At 44.2% G+C, this 20985-nt stretch overlaps 1 protein-coding gene across 3 annotated transcripts in view; it reads left to right on the forward strand.

Moving 5' to 3' along the window:
* Window positions 1-20985, forward strand: part of LOC137601085 (low-density lipoprotein receptor class A domain-containing protein 4-like) — a 185368-nt gene that overhangs the window by 77821 nt on the left and 86562 nt on the right. For all 3 annotated transcript variants that reach the window (XM_068323085.1, XM_068323087.1, XM_068323088.1), the window contains exon 3: window positions 14972-15112. In XM_068323085.1, the coding sequence (XP_068179186.1) occupies window positions 14972-15112 (141 nt within the window). The remainder of the gene's footprint in view (window positions 1-14971; window positions 15113-20985) is intronic.

The following is a 20985-nucleotide window of genomic DNA, read 5'->3' on the forward strand; positions in this document are numbered from 1 at the left end:
ATTTCTTTTTGTGCAAGTGTGTGTTTTATGTGTCTGTACGGCATGCACGTGTGTGTGTGTGTGTGTGTGTGTGTGTGTGTGTGTGTGTGTGTGTGTGTGTGTGTGTGTGTGTGTGTGTGTGTGTGTGTGTGTGTGTGTGTGTGTGTGTGTCTGTACCTTATTCATGTCTGTGGGTGTATGCGTGGGCAGAGCGTTAAGGCTGACAGTGAGCAGGCAACCTGAGGACATATTTATGAGGTTTCTCACTGACGATGCTAACCAGTACATATTAACCTGATGCTCTCTCAGCACCTTAAGCCGCAAAACACACAGAGGCAACATTTTCCATTTTTCTATCTCATCTGACTAATGCACTGATAAGTCTGTTATGGAGGACGGTGCAGGGAAAAAATGGGAAGAAGGCTTGGCCAGACTGGGCTATTATTGCTGTCAGGTGATTTCATTGTGATAAAGATACCATCTGTCTTGTATCTAAATGGATTTGGTTCTGTGTGAGCCTCATTATGTATTAGCTCAAGGCTCCATAATGTGAGACCATATACAGTTGGTTTAACTCATATGTCAGACTTTGCTCCATCCAATGATATATTATTTACATTAAAATGCATTTAAGATAAAATAATCCATATAAGAAAATAGTGATAGTTTTTTGACTGATAAAGGTTCTTAATATGTAACATTGAAAGAGTTAGGACAGATAGTGGTGGAAGATTATGAGTTGTCCGAGCTCGGGTGTTTGTTTTATTTGATTCGCTTTAATTTCACAAAGGAAATAAGGCAAACACTATTGATCTTGTCTGTACAGGTTCTATCATTCAGGTCGAGGTACATCAAGAAGAGCAAAGAAAGAAAGAAAGAAAAGAATCAGCTGGTCTTGCTCCAGGTTGGTTGAAGATGTTTCACATCTCATCCAAGAGTCTCCTTCAGTTCTGACTGGTAGAGTCCAGATACTGATACTGTTGATGGAGCATCTGCCAGACACCTACGACAGCACTGACCTCCACCCCAAGAAACTAAAACAACCATTCACATCCGAGTGCAGCTCACCACAACAGCTCACACGAGGGTGGGAGGAACACTGACCCCCTGGTGAAGGGTAACAACTCCTAATGAGACTGATTGTTGCTGGTTTCAGTCCTTGGTTTGTTTTCTGCTCCATCAGCAGAAGTATCTGGACTCTACCAGTCCGTCAGAACTGAAAGAGACTCTTGGATGATAGGTGAAACATCTTCAACCAACCAAAAGCAAGTTTATTCATCCATCCATCCATTCATCCATCTATTTTCTTCTAAGTGAGACGACCGTAATCGTTTCATCTACGTGAAAATGGATGGATGGATTTTCTGTTTTGCGGGTCATGGGTCTGCTGGTCTATCCCAGCTAACTATGGGTGAGAGGCAGAGTACACCCAGGATGTGTCGCCGATTCATTTCACATCACCATGAAGGACAAACAATCACTCACAGTCAATTTAGAATCTAAAGCTGTTTAAGTCGATCCACTGGACCTTAAGAAAGTTCTTGAGGACGTTTGGTCTCTCATCCAAGAGACTTCTTCAGTTCTGAAGGTGGCTGGTCAGATGTCTGTCTAGGGGAAACCAAACAACCACTACACAGACGCATGGCTCAACTCAGAAGAGCCAACTCATCAGGACAGGACTCGGCAGTCTGCCCCCCCTCAAGGAAGAGGGACACTCATTTCAGGACACCGATGTTCAGATCTTGGACAGGGAAGATAAATGGTTTGAGACAAGAGTGAAAGAGGCCATCCACGTCAAAGTAGAGAAGCCATCTCTGAGCAGGGGGGGTGGTCTGCGACATCACCTTTCTCCCATTTATAATCATGTCCTTTCGAAACTCCCAAAAAGATTGTCACAGCAGATTGACCCAGGTGATGGGTCTCATGCTAATGACCCTCATTAGCATACAAAGGTGAAACTTTCAACGACCCCCATCAACAATCGTTGAGGAGCCAGACGGGTGTCAATGACAGTCGTTGGAATGTGAAAAGCACTGACCACACCCCACAGGGTTAATAAGCCGGGACAAGACCAGCCACCCTCTGAGCTGAAGAAGTCTCTTGGATGAGAGACGAAACGTCTTCAAGAACTTTAACGTCCAGTGGATCGACTCAACAGGTTTGGATAACCATGAGCTGGATGACTGAGAACCTACACAGACATCAGTCAATTTAGAACTGATCAGTTCACCTAAGCTGCATGTTGTGGAGGTGGGGGGGAAGTCAGAGAACCTGGAGAGAACCCCAGCAGGCACAGAGAGAACACACAAACATCTGTGCAAATGCATGTCTGTCAGTAAAAAGGCATTCATCTTTTCATCAATTCAAAAAGCATCGGCCCGAATTTAGTGAAACTTGACACATGCTTTGTGGCCCTGAAGATGTCTTCTTAAGAATTTTTAAACTTCCATTTTTCATGTTGGGTTGCTCTCAACTTCAACATTTCATGATATTGCTCAAAAAAGTCCTCATTTCCCAAAACTAATCTGTTACCAGTTGTACAGAGAGCAATGTCTTAAATGATCCACAGGAGAGAGAATAGAAAGTGATCGCTGTCAGCGCCGCTCCTGCTGAGGGGACGACAGCTTAACGGGAGTAATTACTGAAACCACCTGACAGTATTGATTGTTGATGAAAGTTCTGTACCCCTCACATTCAGAAGATAACCTGCAGTCCAGTTTCATCCTGAAATCATCTATAGTAATCAGCAATCCTCCTGATCAGTGGGAGAACACCATGACTGCTGATGGGTGGCAGAGGGATGAAACGTGGAGGATGTTCTATGTCTGCTTCAGAGGATCGTTGTAAGTTTAAAGAGTTCGGCAACATGAGAATATTGAAAATAAGTATTTAAAAGTAAGTTTAAATAACTTTTGTTTAGCTTATTTCAAGTAATGAAGTTGTGGCTATAGAGGTAACTTTTACTTGATAATAGAAAAAGTGAAGTGCTTTGGCAATGGGAAGGTTCTGGAGTTATAACGGCTGTCTTCTGCAGTTTCTCCTCTTCTTCTTCTTTTCCTTTCGGCTTTTCCCTTCAGGGGTCGCCACAGCGAATCAATTTCCTCCATCTAGCCCTGTCCTTTGAATCCTCTTCTCTCACACCAACTACCTTCATGTCTTCCCTCATTACATCCATACTCTTGGTGTTCCTCTTCTCTTTCTTCGAGCGAACGCACTTTCCTCCTCTCCTTCTTCGACCAACAGTAATCCAATTTCCACCGGTGCCCTGTAGGTCAACAGCGCCGATGGCGGTCGTTGTTAACCCGGGCCTCGACCGATCCGGTATGGAAGTCATAGGTTTGATTCGCATCTTTGATTTGGCAAAAGTTTTACGCCAGATGCCCTTCCTGACGCAACCCTCTGTATTTATCCGGGCTTGGGACCGGCACAATAAGACACTGGCTTGTGTCCTCTTGTGGCTACATTAGTTTCTCCACACATCTATTGGTGTTTATTGATCATAACCATTGGTACTAATGAATAGCTGCAATGGACCTTACACTCCACAGAGTCTATAGCTAATAACCACTTTAAAATGCATGCGTGATTCAGTCGATGCTGCTGTTTAGATTGTTCACAAATTAGAAAACTGAAATCCTGTCGTCAGAACCCCAGCTTCATTAGTTTATGAAGTTGGCTCAAAGGGAAATGAACGCAGTATGATACCTTTGGGTTTTTAATTATTTATTTTTTAATCAAAGTGACGAGGAAGGTGAGAGTAACATGACCTTCATCCCTCCTGTTCAGTGGTTCAAAAGTGGTGAAACTTGAAGTTAGCAGTGTGTGTTTCAGGCCCCGAGAAAAGAAACGTACGGAGCAGCTTTGGTGCCGTATAGAGTGACTGCATCTCCCCAGGGCATACACAAGTACATAAACCTCCTGCCCACAACACACACACACACACACACACACACACACACACACACACACACACACACACACACACACACACACACACACACACACACACACACACACACACACACACACACACACACACACACACAGAAGAGTGGTGGTGATGCACTGTCTGGAGTGCTGTAAGGAGACGCAGCCTGAAGGTCTCTCTCTACCTCTCTCCCTCGTTATGTCAGTTTCCCCCTCTCCCTCTCTCCTTCACTGTGTATCAATTGTGCCGAGTCAGCAGAACTCTGACATGTGTAATTATATTGGTTGAGCCACGGAGAGACAAAGGGGGAGAGGAGAAGACAAGACGGCTAAAGGAAGACTGGAGGATAGGAAAATAAGGTGAAGCAGAAAGAGTCAAAAACAGAGATGAGACAAAAGAAAATGAGATGAAGGGTAGGGAGGAAGCAGGAAGGGTGTTCAGAGACGGAGTGAGGCGTGGAGGCAGCAGGTTGGGGCGATGCACTAATCCGTCATGACTGAGAGACACATCTGCAGCACATTTATTACCTGGCTGCCCTGCAACGCTGCTGCTCGCCTCCTATCAAGGATGCAGGCTGGAGGGCAGAGAGGAGGAGAACACACTCACACACACTCATACACACACTCACACACACTCACACACACAGAGTGATGGGGACCAGGGGGACGTTAAAACAGTCCGACATCGACGGTTCGCCGTTACCACCGAACATGTAGAACTGCTACGTCTGCAGAGTGTAAAAGCTTTTTGATGTCTGGGCACTACGATATAAATAACATGGATTAAACGTCAGCGACACGCTGGAACGACAGGCCAGTTATTGAAGGGGGTGGGGGGTGGGGGGGGCTCACAGACTTTGTTCATGTATGTGAGACACCAAGAGGTGTGTTAACCCACCCTGTAGGAACAGCAGACCGGTACCGCAGACGTTCTGATTTGGTACAGCAGTAAATTCACAGGAGGAATTCATAACGTGTTGACTGCTCAGTTCCAGACACAGGCCTGTATCTATGTACTTATTTGTGATTTTGTATCCCTGGAAACCATATTCAAGTCATAACCCAAGATTTGTTGGCACGGTAGTTACCCGGTCTTAGACTGGGGGTCAGGGTTCAGGTTGGGGGTTCTTGTTTTTTAAGAATCTGCAGCATTTATTAGCTTAGAGAATACCTGTATCTTTGTACATGATAGACTACATTCTTATCAATGTATAAATTCTCCATTCATGTTTACCATCTTTTCTCTGCTCCTCTTTCTTTCTGTTTTGTCCTCTCTTTGTGGTTGTTTGTCCACCAACATGTAGGTTCTCAGTCATCCAGGTCATGGTTATCCAAAAGCTCTTTATGTCGATCTGCTGGACGTTAAGAACGTTCTTGAAGACCTTGGTTGTCCTCTTGGTTGTCCACCAAGAGTTTTTCTTAAAAGTAGGGCTGATGGAAGTGAAACTAAAGATTATAAGAGAAAAACAGCTGCAAGACTTTACACATTCTGCAGCAGAGCACAGACAAGAGCCACATTTCCGGTACGGGGAACTCGAGAGTCTTCAACTCGTGTCGTAATAGGTGTCTTTCTGTGGGTCAATTACAGGAGAGTACCTCTTCATGTGGGTGCATGCACCGTCAACATGCTGTGGTGTCGTCAACTTCACACACCTCTTGCCCACCTCTCATAATAGTCGTCACGTGACAAGAACGTCTACATCTCCTCCACACACAAAAATTACTGCTGTTTGAGTATCGTTCAACATATTTTCCCTCTATGCCGTGCACTCATTCTTTACCACGCGTTGGCGGATGGATACGTTATCAGCTCAGACCGGATCTCGTTCTCCTTGGTGGAGTAAAGATGTAGCTCGTGTGTTCTCGTGACTTTGTGTATCTTTTCATATATTATAATTGTTTATGTAACTTATATATAATTAATTATACACAGCTAAAGTCTTCATGTCTATTGGTTGATAATGTTTTTTTCATACTTAGGTTAGGGTTGGGTTGTTAGGTTGTTCTGTTTGGGCTCTCTTACAAGGCTGGAAAGGATTAAAATGATTTGAGTTACTTTAAATGAAGAAATGTTGTTTGACTTTCGAGGTCAGACACGGAACGGATCAAACTTGCCTCTTGAGGTTCTACTGTATATGTATATGCAGTGTAACCAGGGGCGATGGAGAACAGATGACCTGATCGACCACTGGTGGTCTGCAGTGTTTTACCTCCATCCTTTAGATGGGATCATTGTGCTAGGAAGCACAACAGACGGCTAACAGAATGGACAGCCTCCATCGGTATCATCCACAAGTTTGATGATGAAAATTCCAAATTCCTCTTGTAACACATTGGAATGAACTGTTTGGAATAAAACAGGCTTCAGTAAACTGGCACATCTTCACCAGACAGTCTCATTTGTGTCAGATTTTTGCATTTCAGACCATTTTTGTCTGGGTCCTGCCTGGGGTTTCTTCCTCAATGAGGGAGTTCTTCCCCGCCACCGTTGCTTATGCTGCTCTGGAGGGCATCGTTGGCTTTCTATCTGTAAAGCGCTTTGAAAAGCCTTCAGATGTGATTAAGCGCTATACAAATAAAAGTTGATCGATTTATTGATTTCTAATGACAAAAAAATTGAGATGACATCAACAGAATCATTCTCCTCTTTTTTTGGTTACCACTAACTATTCAGTTAGTGGTAACCTTATTTGCCTGAAGCCTTTTCTCCAATAAAATTCCCCTTCTTTTTGGTAAATTATAACCAGATTTCGACGAGGAAGGAAACATTCAATATCCTCCACTGTATCAGTTGGGGTTGTGCATTGCAGTATTTGAGAGAAAAGTGACAGTGATTGCAGGCGGAGCAGAGGCTCGGGTTAGCAGCACTTAGTCAGTCTGGCAGTGATGTTACAGCAGAGGTTACTGTGATCCAGTCACCAGAAGTTCTCCTCAGAGCCCTGACAGCAGCCCACTGCCTGGTGGAAATGCTGAACAGATGGAGGCTCTACCCTTCTAATGTGTGATGAGCTCAACTACACGAACTGATTGGACGATTGATTAATCGCGACAGTCTACACACAACGTGCGGCGCCTCCTCTAGATGGAATGCAGCAAACGTTGAAACACCTGTGAGGTTCCTGCTACCACATGTCAAAGTGTCTGCTGCGCAGCCAACCAGCTGCGTGATGGCCAGTGCTGATTGGACAGAGCAAAATACCAAAACCCAGTGAGGACACTGTCCCCGAGAACGGGGTCAGGGGCAAACAAATAACATCCCCCACATGGACAAAAAAATATCTGTTAATAGATTAATAAAATCACAGTTTTAGCTTCGTGTTGACGCACACCTTCAGATCTGACTTTAATTCATTCCGTAGCTGAGCTTATAAGTCAATCATCTTGTCAATCAACCAATTTAAATTAACTAAAATCATTTCAATCTATTCCAGCCTTCCAAAACAGTATTAAAAGAAAATATTTTCAACCAATAGACATGCAGACTTTACCTGTGTATTATCAACTATATATAAGTATCCAGAGCAGCGGCTCGTATGTCAAATGACTGGTATGTGAGCAGCTTGTGTCTTGGGGTTCTACTGTAGAGATTTGCTTGTTAGATCAGCGAGAACCTGCATTCTTTACGTACCGCACAACTTCCACTGAAATTTCTTTTTGCTGTGAAGAATACGGCCAAAAAGCATTTTCAAATGGATTCATCTACTTTATAAAAGCTTGGGTTTATGCTATAAAAGCTGACTGGAGTCAGGTTTTGGTTAACCATCTCTCTGACTTGTTAAGAAAATACGACGTCTCCGCTTTTCTGTGAAGCTCCAGAAATGTTTTGCGACCTAAAAGAAAAAGACTGAATTCTCCATGTGTGGGTGAGCTGCTCGTTTCAGCGTCGGGCTGACCGGCAGACCGACCGTAGAGCCACACCGTCAGATAAACATCCTTTTAAAATCAAGCTTGAATGACTCAAGGATGTTTTATATAAAAAAAAAGATGGTAGGAGGATAATATAAAAATATTCATCCTCTTTAAAATCTTAGTGCCAACATTAATGTCAGCACTTCGTCAAAACGGTAAAATGACTCAGTATAATCAGTTGTCTTCACATAAAAAAAAAATCAATATTTGAGCTGTTGCTGTCTCTGCTCTGGTGAAACAAACAGATTCCAGTGTTTCCTTTAACAGCCCTTATTACCCACATACAGGCTGCACTGTTTTAGCTGTTTGCCACAGTGTGTCACACTATAAACAGCCTTTATATGTTATAATCTGCTGCTCTGTGAACTGTGACAGCAGCGACAGTAGACAAATAACTCACGTCCTCACACACACATAAATAATCACAAACACACAATGGATGCCCAACGACACTTTGGTTACCACATACCAAAAAAAAACCCCCACACACCACTAAAAAACAAGTATCTGGTCCTCAGTCCATCACTGGGAAACTGAAACAGATTGTTACATCATGGATGGACACACACACACACACACACACACACACACACACACACACACACACACACACACACACACACACACACAATCTGTCAAAGCCCGGAACACGTTACACATTTCTGTCGTGTTTGCATGAGCAGTTTTCTTCCCCTTTGTGGGATTTTATTCCTTCTTGTTCACAATGCAGGAGCTGAAAGAAAGAGGAACCGGCTCTGAAGTAAAAGCCCAGTCTGTCTCTCACCATCATTTCCTCTGCACAAAGAATCCCTTTTGAGGCCTTTGATGGGAAATGTTAGTTCTGCAGTTTCACTTCCCTGGTTGATGATGGGTGGGGGGGTGGGGGTGTCGGACCTGTTTGGTTCTCGCCGTACTCGTCTTGTAATGTTCATCACCCACGTCTCTTCCACCTCCTGTGATTCCCTCTTCATATTGTATCATCATTATCACCTTCATCATCAGAGCTCTCATCACCCAGAATCACCACCATCCTCATCATCGTCGCCGTTGTCTGTCCTCCTCGTCTCGTCCCGACTGTCACTTCCCCTCTCTCCTCTCTTCCTGTGTATTGTTGCCGCTGCCATCTGTTCTGTTTTCGTCGTGCTATTCATATCCTCCCCTCCTCTCGCCTGCTGTCTCGCTCGCCCGTCAAAGGCAGAGAGACAGATCAGCCGACTGACACCAGAAGACATGACAGACAGACAGACACGCAGACAGACAGGTGAGACAGAAGGGAAGGGGGGAGGCAGGATGCAGAAGATGACGCTCAGTAATTGTATTGGTTAGGTTTCACCGCAATGTTTCTTCACATCTCATGTTTCTGAGAAAAAGTTTTTAATCAATTGGAAAAGAAGTTTGACAATGATTTCATTCATGCTTTTCTGGAGGATCTTTAGCACGGCTCCTGTTGTATAACTTTATTTCCGCTGCCACATTCCATAGAGCCGTTCCTCTACCGGTGCTCATACCAGTGCTTTTGGCGTGCCTCCTGCGCATTTCTGCATCCGTCAAGTGTCTGCTGATCAGATCTTGGCAGAACTTGGTGGTGGTGGGGGGGATCATTCATCTCTCTGGCATTTTCAAATCACGCTAATTAACCTGCACGTGTCTTGTTTTTGTAAAGGGGGGGGGGGGCATCATTCACCAGGGGAAGACATGTTTCCTTTTTCCTTGCCAGTTTCTGACTTTTCAAAGCTTTTTGCTTCAGATTCATTCGACAGTTGAATTGGAGCGTTGCTGGAAAGAAAGAAAGACAGAAAAAGAAAGAGAGATTTGATTGATTTTTTTTATTTTTGCAAAAAACTTCAATCACATTCAAACATTTTACAATTTTTCATTAGATGAAAATACTAAAGTGTTTCAAAAACACTAAAAACCAATTAATAAAAGGAAAATACAATTTAAAAATTAATGCGTTATATCAGGAAGTTTGCAAGAGTGAGGCGGTCATCAACAAAAGTGCATAGGACATTTTGTAACACCAGATGTTCCTAAAGTTATTCAGGTCTTTTGTCATTTTATAGAAACCAAATTCTAGTTTTAAGCGACATCTGATGTTACAGCAGAAAACAGGAGCTGCTTCTTGAACAGTATTGTTTTCAGTTCTCCTCTTCCTGGTCACATAAATTGCGAGTTTTGCCTCTCCAGAGATCAAATTTAAAAGCTGCCACTTTCTCTGATTTGATCTATTGTACCCAGCACCGCAGATGAATTTCCTGAGAGTAAAATTTTCACTGAACAAATTAAAAACATTCGTTAGAAGAGTGAAGAGCACTGAAGTCTCTTACACTCACTGAAAGCATGAAAGACTGTCTCACAAAGGGGACAGAAGGGACACTGGCTGGACACCGCAGGGTTAAAAACAGAGATAAAGCATTGGAACCGACGGCACCATGTAAAATCCTCCACTGGAGGTCGGCTGGTTTTTTCTTGAGGTGGGGGTTTGTACAGAAGTCTCCACTGTGGGTCAGGTCCACTTCCCGTCATCTTGTTGGCCCAGGTAGCGGGTGCTCTGTCACACAGGTTTTTCTTGTTGATTACTTTTACACATTGTTTGTACAGTATTTTTTTGTTGGCCATGTGCAGGCTGATCTGTCGTTCATCTCCGAGGAGAGGACCCTCCAGTTCTCCAAACAGCGGACTGATGTGGACCTCAGGGAAAGGGTCTTTGCTGTCCGGTACAGTCCCTGTACTATAGTCCAGGAGGAGGCTTCTCTCCTTCCCGGAGAGTCTTTGCCTCCACAGTTGTAGCCCCCTCTGAGCCCCCCTGGTGGACTGGATGTTCAGCAGGGAGCTCACAGCCTGGACATCCCCCAACGCTGGCCCGGCGTTGTCCACCAGCTGCTGGAGGGTCATGGTCCTGGTTCTGCAAAGCGCTGCAGACAGCCCAGGCGTGGCTCCACTGCAGACGTCCAGCCTGGCTCCATGCACTAGTGGTTCCTTCAGGAACCAGAACAGAGAGTCAGAGCTTTTTCCTGGGCTGCTTTTAAACAGGGCCCATGACTTTAAAAACACCCTGATAAAACGGAGACAAACTGTTTAACTTTAGACACTTAGTATCCATTAAAAACAGAGCAGCATCCAGGTCCACGTTACTCACTCGTCTGAATATGCAGCTGTCCACCTCTCTCCACGTCAGATCTGCTGGTCCGGTCAGAAACCGCTGGATGAACTGTAATCTGAACGTGGCTGTTCTGCTAGCCAGGTGGATGAGGCCCTGTCCCCCCTCCTCTCTTGATAAAAACAACACTCCTTGAGGCACCCAATGCAGCCCATCCCAGAAAAAGTTAACAAGTTTGGTCTGGATCTGGGCTAGAAACCCTGATGGGGGGTCCATACAGGCCAAGCGGTGCCACAGCTGTGAGGCCACCAGGTTGTTTATCACTAAAACTCGACCTCTGTACGACACTCTGGGGAGTAACCATTTCCATTTCTTAAGTTTCCCTTCTGTTTTTTCAATGACGCCCCCCCAGTTCTTCCTAGTTGTTGTCTCATTTCCCAGGTACACACCGAGATATTTGAGACCATCACTCTTCCAACACAAGTTTTGAGGAAGAACCGGGAGGTTGCCATGCCACTCACCAACAGCAAGGGCTTCACTTTTGCTCCAGTTTACTTTTGCAGCAGTTAAAACATTGAATGAGTTTGTCAAACCCACCAAAACATCAACATCCCTTTGGTTGTTGATAAGAGCAACAACATCATCAGCATAGGCAGATAAAAGAATGCTCTCTCTAACACCAGGTAAAATCAAACCGTCGATGCTTTTGCGGATTCTACAGAGGAGGGGTTCCAGAGAGAGTGCATAGAGCATCCCAGACAGGGCACAGCCCTGCCAGATGCCCCGGTGCACCCTGAAGGGGGCACACAAACTGCCGTTAAACTTGAGTATACTCTCAACGTCACTGTATAACACCCAGATCTTGGCAATAAACTCGGTGCTGAACCCAAACTTCTCCATAGTTGTCCAGAGGAAGCTGTGCTCAACACGGTCAAATGCCTTTTCCTGATCTAATGAAACAAGACCAGCATTCATACCCGATGATCTGGAAACCTCCAAAACATCTCGAATTAGGTAGACATTGTCTGCCATGGACCTGCCGGGCACACAGTGGGTCTGATCCTGGTGGATGACCTGCTCCATAGCGTCCCTCAGCCTGGTAGCCAAAGCCTTGGACAGAATCTTGTAATCCGTGCAGAGCAGTGACACAGGGCGCCAGTTCTTGATGTCCTGCAGATTGCCTAAAGAGAGAGAGAGAGAAAGAACGGAAGAAAGGAAGAAAAGAGCATCGAAGGAGAAAGAGGAGTGCCAGAGGACTGGTAAAAAAAAAACAGCAGAGACATGGAGAGGATGAAAAGAAGGGAAGAAAACAAGATCGTGGAGTAATAAGTCAATAATTGAGCTGGAATGGGAAGGAGAGACAGAAGAGGAGATAGAACTGAAAGAAGAGTTTAGACAGACGAGGAGATAAATAGATGAGACAAAATGAAAGAGGGAGTGAGGAGGAGAGGGGCTGAGCGTGTCACTGGGGCTTCACTAATTGCCACTCAGAAGAAGGGAAGGGGTTTGTTTCAAAGAACGGTCATGCTGGTCTGTTCTTTGAATCGGATATGTGTTCCTACCCACACCCCCACCACACAACACCCCCACCCCATCCCACCCCGCCGGTGTCTAGACAAGAGCAGAACAAGCTGTTCTTGTTACGGGAGGAAGAGGAGAAACAGTGTGGTGTCATTAGGTCGGGGTAAATCGGACGGACTCACACCTGGAACGGGCTGGTCAGGCTCTTGCTGGTGTGTTTTACCGTCTGATTGTGAGTTGATTGACTGTTGTAACAGCCCCCCCGCCCCAGTAAATGATTTTTCCCCCCATGTGCCTCTGTCTCCCATTCATTATGTCGCCAAGGAGAAGAAAAGAGAAGAATCTCAACCAGAAGATTGAGGAATCTGGCAGAGGACTTGATTATAGCGTTGATTAGTCCTTCTCAATCACTATAGGTAATGAGTTTAGCCCAGAGGAGTCAGAGCTGATTTGTTATCTGGTAAACAGCTGATTTGAGTGAATATTTCAGTAGGTTGTCAAATCAATTTAATTATATCAGCCTCACATACTGGCCACAGTTGTAGGAAGACTCCTTATGGTGCCCCAGTAATGTGGTAGGGTCTTGTAAATCCAAACACCGGGTAGACGGGGACATTCCGACATAGTGCTCGTCTCAAATTTGGCTGTGTGATAATCTGGTTGCTCTGTATTAGAAAGGTGCAGTAGTCTTTAGTGGAGAAAATAGCTCACATTAAAAACCCCACAGGCAGCTGCCACCCATTAAAGCAAGGGGTTCTGGGATTAGTAGTCCAGCCATCCAGCCGTATGCCCCTGATTTATTTTATCTCTGGAAAAAAAAAAAGGAAAAAGAAGACATGCAGTATTCTCAACAACACTACTATTAACACATGCAATCATTATTTTTCACGTTTGTTTTACTTTTAATTTAAATGTGCTGGCAGTGATAATTTAACAGTGAAACTTTGGGGAAGGACAGATTCAATCGGCTCACTGTTGAACAGGGCGGCTCCCACAATGTCAGGTGTTTTAATAAATACACAGGACATCTAATGGCTTGCTGTTCAAGCTAAAGTATAATTGCCTCATTCAGACTCAGTTCACCCCCCTAAATATTAGTCAGTGCTCCACCCTGACTGGTTCCCCTGCTCTTTGACTGTAAATGGAGAAAACTGAACTAAGAAACTGCCATTGGTTTCTTTCGTAAGCCACCTCTAGGTAATGTGTGTTATGCACATCGATCAGCACCTGTCATTAAGAAACTATTGTTTAAAAGTTGCCATTGGGTCAAAAGGGAAAGCTTTCCCTGCATTTGTGTATTTTGCACTGGTTTCTTGTAAAAACTACATTGCAGTTAAATTTGTGTCTCTTTACAAAACCTAAATCTGGTCAAAGCCCAGCTGAATTTTCATCTAAAGGAATGTCTGCATGTTCACAACCTGTTGTTAAATCTACGATGTTAACAACTAGCAGGGAGGGTTTAGGGTAAAATACCGAGGCTACTGCATGTCTCAGATGTAATATTATCAGTGTGCCCATGTGAAGTATTCAGTCCATCAGGCGGAGCTGTGTGAAGCAGTGACTGATGGTCATCTTTAAAGGCCAGCAGAACAGTTTGGATCAAGAAAAGGCCACCAGCTGATTAACTGGCTGATATAATCACACACCGTCTGTCTATGAGTCAGTCTTGATGCTGGTCAAAATGCTTGCCTGGGTCACATGACTACCTTCTTAAAGGGGGCCGCTCCGGTCGCCAACACAGAACAAACTTTTATTGCTAATAAAGTTGGTACACATTAGATTCACGTTCATTATAACATTTAGAGAACACAGGGTTTTTTATGCTGGTCTTCTATTCTTCTATTTTGTTTTTTTTTTATCTGTCACAAATTTAAGGACAGTCTGTGAAAATGTTATCAGACATTGAGGACCACTGATGGGGCGTCCCCCCCCCCCAACCTCAACTTGTTGGTCACACTCTGAACAGAATGGATTAACAAAGGAAGAAGTACCTCTGCCATCAGAAGTAGTAGAACACAGATCATCATGCCTTTGTTGCTTGTATAGAATAATGGACAACATGTCAGGTTTGGCTGTATCCATTCTTTTTTTTTTTTTATACCAGTGTCTGTTTATTTATCAGCCGGTTGCACCGAAACAGGAATGTTTGCACTGAATTGTGGTGCCGTCCTCTGCGATGACTCTTACTTTCAAGGGTCGTATTTGGTTTTGCTAAGTGACACATCACCTCCAGGACACCAACCAACACGTAGTTTTTTTTATTTTATTTACTATGATGGAAGTTCAGCATGATCTGTCGTTCCTTGCAGCGCATGTGTATCTCCTTATTCACATTTATGTGTTTGAGGTGGAAGGTGAAAGCAGTAAATACATGCAGACCTTGAATAATAAAAAACATTTTGCCTTGGAAGATGCAAAGTGCAGACTAATATTAAATATTTGCCTTAAGACTGATGTTCCGACAGTGAATGCAGCGCTCATAAAATATTTTGAAGTGTTTCTCTTTCTTAATGCTCTCCCTTCTTCGATATACAGAGTGCAAGTTCCACTGCACCAATGGGAATTGTCTGCGTCTGGGCTCGCTGATCTGCAACCAGCTGAATAACTGTGGAGACAACAGCGATGAGGAGAACTGCCCTGTGGTCACCCAGCATCCTCCACCAGGCATCTTCAGCTGTGAGTTGTGCAGGATACTGCTCCACCACTACCTCACACCATCAGATGACACAGACTGACCCCCCCACCCCCACCCCCGTCTGCTGACTGACTGCATTTCCTTCCTCATTCCTCTCGTCCTTCTCTGCTGTTTCACTTCTGCTCAGCCGGGGGTGTCTCTGCTCAGCCCTGTTTGCAGGTATGACCTGGATGATGAGGGTCACATGCTTGTACCCCACCTTTCAGCTGAAGCCACCTGGTATAGGCTCCGTACTCGTGACCTACAGGGTGAATTTGTGGCAGTAGGCGAGATGGGTGTTTTGGGTGTGGTACTACAAACCACCTCACCATGAGATGTAATTTTAGAGGATAGATGTTCTCGGATAGAAACTTGTGACTCATTTTGCATCAAGACCGTATTTACAATCCCAAAATTTTGGGATGCTGTTCAAAACACAAATAGCAAACAGAATGCATCAATTTGGCAAATGAGATGTGTGCTTTTGCAAAAGTATCCGAGGGTGTTTCGTAATGTCCTTCACACAGCTGCTGTAAACATATTTACAAAGATCAGAAACATCATTGAAGTAAAACATCCAATATATTATTTCTGGTCTGTTTTTAATTAATTCCAATAATTTTAATGAAGTTACAATACACAGCATCACAGCTTGTTTGAATTTTGAGCAATCAGGGTGTACACACACACACACACACACACACACACACACACACACACACACACACACACACACACACACACACACACACACACATACACACACTTAGTTCATTGCTAAGTTGAAGCATGATGGGATTGCCTCGTCAACCACCACAGAGCTGGTGTCCAGCGCTATACAAATAAAGGTTTATTGATTGATTGATTGATTATCTCCATGACTCCAAAAAAGATGCAAAAGTTAGAGTAAAACCAAGTTACAATGAGTTCTTTCTTATATAAACAAACAATCAAACGTTAACAAAGAAAAAGAGACAGATATTACTGAAGACGAAGGCTCTGTCAGCTTTGTGCAGTGTCCACAGGAGAATACAGTGTATGAATTAAAGGCAAAGAAAACTGCTGAGTGAAAAGCAAAAGTGAAAAAGAAAAGCTATTACATCTTTATTTATAAAACTGATTTTTTAAATGACTGCCAGGCTTTAACATTTTGATAAAACCAACATAATTTTACTCTTTTTTTTCTTTTTACGTAAACAATTATGATGTTTTTAATAAAAGCATTAAAATTATTAGTTTTAACTTTCATATTATACTATATACACTTCTACCGTATATATTCTACCGTATATTAGGATGCATAAACGTCATGTTGGGATTCATAAATTTTTCTTGAAGCGCATCCCAGGGATGCACTACTTTGTTGAGTTAAAATCAACCCTGTATATACCCTATACTACATGGACATGTCTTCTTACCCGCTGTCTTCTGAATAAACGGTTAACAAATTAGATGCATACTGTTGTCTCTACTTGTGGGAGGTTGCTGCATGTAAAGGGAGTTAATATTTGTGCTCATCAGTGATTCAGAGTGATCATGGGCGTGACCTCTCAGTGTGACCTGCAGACTGTGATCCATGGGCATCGTTACGCTGACTGCCTAATTGGTACATTTGCTCACATACACAAGAAGGATGGTGGGGAATGCTGGGTAGAAGGTCTGCAGGTCCAAGAGCAATTTCCTATCCCTCGGTACAGAGTGGGGCCGTTTAAATCATGACTTTAAATGTATGCCTAGAAATAATGAATGGATATAGGGAGTAGGTTCTGTTAAATGAATGCAAGAGTTGTAAGTGGACGTCAGACAGTGTGCTTTAGAACATTTAGCTCACACCTCTACAACGCAGTAAAAATCCAAAAAACCCCTGGGGGGAGCCCTGAAGAGCTGTGACTCATGGCTTCATATTTACGGCGTCTCATGTAGATTCAAAGCTAAACAGCTACCGTCTCCATCTTATCAATTTAAAACATCCTCCTCGGAGCTTTTATACCTTCCCTTTTCTCTGCAGTCTTTGTTTGAATCGTCTTTGCTGCTTTCATAAGCACCCACCCCACCAACCACCTCCTCCTACCTCCTGCTGGGAGGCACCGTCCGGGGGAACGAAATGAAAATGTTCCCTGGACTCACGATCAATGGAAACAGAAAGACGGAGAGATGCAGAGAGGGAGGGGGAGGGAGGGTGAAGGACACCGATGGGCTGTGATGGCTGTCTGCCAGTTCGCTTTAATGTGCTGCAGTGCTCTCTTTCAACAACTTTTAGGAGGAGAGAGAAAACTTTTTACAGCAGCACTTTCATCCTCTGCTGTCTGCGCGTTTGTCTGGTGGGTTTCTTACCTTTCTCTCCATCTCTGTCTCTCACCCCTCCCTCACTCATTCGCACTTTCGCCTCCCTGCTTTGAGCGTGCCTCACCCCTCAAACGTAAAAGTTATCTACACTTTTTTCTGTTTGTCTACCCTGCTTTTCCTCTACAAGGCACTAGAAAGGCAGCTTTTATATTTAGGGAGGAAAGGGTGTAGGCCAGTGGGGTTGGGAGGGGGGAGGGGGGGGCTCATTTCCAATGGATAAAATCCTGAGCTGGGTACTTAAAATATTTAGCTGTCTAGAGCGAATGTTAATGTGTCTGTTGCCAGCGTCATGGGAAAGCGGTACAATGATTGTAATTTTCTGAACCAGTGTACAGTTTCTGGTGAAGCTTGAGAGACACAGACAGAGGGAAGGAGGGAAGGAGGGAGAAAAGAGAGGAATAGATGCCAAAAATAGTGTCAGGGGAATGAAAGGATGTAGACAGTCTCAGAGGGAGGCGAGAGAAAGGGGGGAGTCAGAAAACAGAGGGCCCAACAGAGATGTGGATGTGGTGAGGGGATGTGAAGAGGAGGAAGAGAGGAAGAGGGAAAAGGAACGGGAGAAAACGGTTCTTTTCTAATGGAGTTGGCCATCTTGTTGCAGCCGCTGGCTGTTGCTGTGACGGTGGCAGGCAGATGGATCATGAATACTGTCTAGACACGCCGCAGCCTCCTCTCCTCTCCTCTCCTCTCCTCTCCTCTCCTCTCCTCTCCTCTCCTCTCCTCTCCTCTCCTCTCCTCTCCTCTCCTCTCCTCTCCTCTGTATAATGAATACGTCAGAGGTATGTGGTCACATGACTCCATCCACCTTCAGAGACATGTAGGTCACGTGTCTCAGTGAACACTAATGGATGGACCGCCGACTCCAACGGATGTCAAACGTCCAGAAACCACAGCAGATCGATAATAGATTACACTCTACCCCATCTCTACTCACTCTGTTTGAATTCCAGTTCCGTGTTTGGTTTCCGTTTCCTGCTGCAGATGTTTTAGGTCATGTGAACCGTGACCCAGCCTCTCCAAAAAAACCCTCTAGTTACCAGAGTGGTAGAGTCAGGAGAAAGCTCCTTCTCTTAAATCTGACAAATGTTATGCATTGAATTCTTAATTTCACTGTGTAACAAACATTTGTCCCAGAGATGCATGTGTTAATTTGCATATGGAGCGATCCAGTCACAGGTGATAACACAGGTACATGGTACAGACCCATTATAGTGGTGGAAGGTCACGGAGAGGTCCGTTTATGATCCATTCTCCCAGGTTGGACGTTAATACCAGTTGTAAATATCATTTATTTAGTAATGCTTAATTGAAAACTATTTTAATAAGGAATGTGTGTTTTTCTCCTTTCAAAAGTCAATTTCTTACTAGTACAGATAATAATTAAAGAGCCTCAGTGTAGGGCGGAACGGTGGTGCAGTGGGTAGCGCTGTCGCCGCACAACAAGGAGTGTCCGGGTGCTTCAGGTTAATTGGCTGTTCCAAATTGCCCTTAGGTGTGAGTGTGTGTGTGTGTGTGTGTGTGTGTGTGTGTGTGTGTGTGTGTGTGTGTGTGTGTGTGTGTGTGTGTGTGTATAGCTCCGCGGTGCACTGGCGTCGCGCCCAGGGTTTGCCCCGCCTCACGCCCTATGCCAGCTGGGATAGAATCCGGCTCTCCGTGACCCGCATGCGGTTTTCAAGTAGTATTGAGTAATAAGTTAATATTATGAATTAACTGCGGGAGTAAATATTGGAGATTTCCCAAAATTTGACACAGTAAGAATTCTGAACAATAATCACCTGTTAAATGGATAAAGGTCAGTACTGTAACATCAAGAGTAGCACGGTGAAAGAAAGGTATACCAGTCTGCTTTTCATCTCCTGTGGCGTGAGGTCGGTGTGATCACACTGAGGAGGTCACGTTTTCACCTGGTCTGTTTGTCTCCTGTTTTAACAGGATAAACACACACACACACACACACACACACACACACACACACACACACACACACACACACACACACACACACACACACACACACACACACACACACACACACACACACACACACACACGTTTAATGTATTAATCCATGCACCTTCTTGTAGACCAGATGACTGTATCATCTGGTCTACAGCTGCGTATCTTCTTCGTGTGTTATGGTTGCATCACCAGCACAATTTGGAGTGAACGGTTCCCCTCAGCTTCATGTTTCTGGGGGTGGGAGGAAGCTGGAGAACCAGGAGAGAACCCATGAAGACACAGGGAGAACATACAAACTCCACACAGAAAGGAATTGAACCCGGGACCTTCTCGCTGTGAGCAGCAGCTCTACCCACTGCTCAACTGTGCTGCCCTTGTTTCATATATTTAGTAGAATATATCATTCATTCATTGCACTTTTCTTGTATTACTTTTTTCCACAAAAGTTTGTGTCTTCAAGCCTGTTAAAGAAAGATTTCAACAATATTTGCATATCTCCAAAACGAAGGGAAGGCAATCATTGAAAGAGCCATTTCTGTCTGAAGCACCATTTAACCCTTAAACCTCCTTTTAGGAAGAACGTGGATCTCATTACTGATGAAGATGTCTCGGCTTCACTTGAGCCAGGCCTGACTTGGCTCTCTCACCTTGTTAGTCTCTGCTGAAGTGTGAGGAGGTGATGGAGAGGGAGAGGGTGCTTTGGGTCGATAGTCAACTCTAGCTTAGCATTGATCCCAGTCCAGTGTGAACGGCTCTTCAGTAGCATCTAGCATTGTGCAAACGCTCAAGCTGGCTGATTGATCCTGTTTGTCTTTGAGAGTCATAACGCTGCAAAGGCTCATTATTGACTACTCCTCCGTTCCAGACTGTCTGAGTGCCTTACACAGGGCTCTTGTCTACCACTGAACATGTTTTTTTCTGATGCCATAAAGTTGCTTTTTCTCTAAAGACACACAATTTCTGAGAAAGAATCTAAGAAGTTTCAGGTCAATACTGTGTTGGCAGCGCAGCACCTAACTTTGTAGTAGGAGGGAAGTTTGTCCCTGTTTCCTATTTGTCTTCTGGGTTTTAGCTAAGATGCTGTCCAATGATTTCTGCTTCTGTGGTGATCTGCCTCTGAGTCCAGCTTGTCAACAGTTGCTCTTTCGTGACTTTGTCACGCTTTTCAAGAAATACCAAAGGGAGCTCTACTTATAGTAGAAATAAGAATAAGTGAATACAGCTTCTGTCAGTTACATCTGTTTAGGCTTTCTGTGTCTACAGACTTAGTTGACCTGTACCTTTCCTGTGTTGTGATATGATGATCTTGCATTTACTAGAATGTCACAGATGAATGAGTCCAGAGCGGAATCAAAAAAAGTAACACTAGAGTTAAATGCATCGCTCTTTATTCATTTAAACAAGCATAATGATGAGATTTTACTATCTGGGCTCAGTGTGTCTTTGAGTCAATTAAGAGTTTCTATATAAAAGCGATACTGTAAATTATTACTATCATAACTAGAATGGCATTAATCTCCACCAAGGCCAGACAGTCTGACACATCTGTCAGCTTGCAGCACAGTGGCTG

This window comes from Antennarius striatus, chromosome 9, assembly GCF_040054535.1.
Source record: "Antennarius striatus isolate MH-2024 chromosome 9, ASM4005453v1, whole genome shotgun sequence".
NCBI classification, from domain to species: Eukaryota; Metazoa; Chordata; class Actinopteri; order Lophiiformes; family Antennariidae; genus Antennarius; species Antennarius striatus.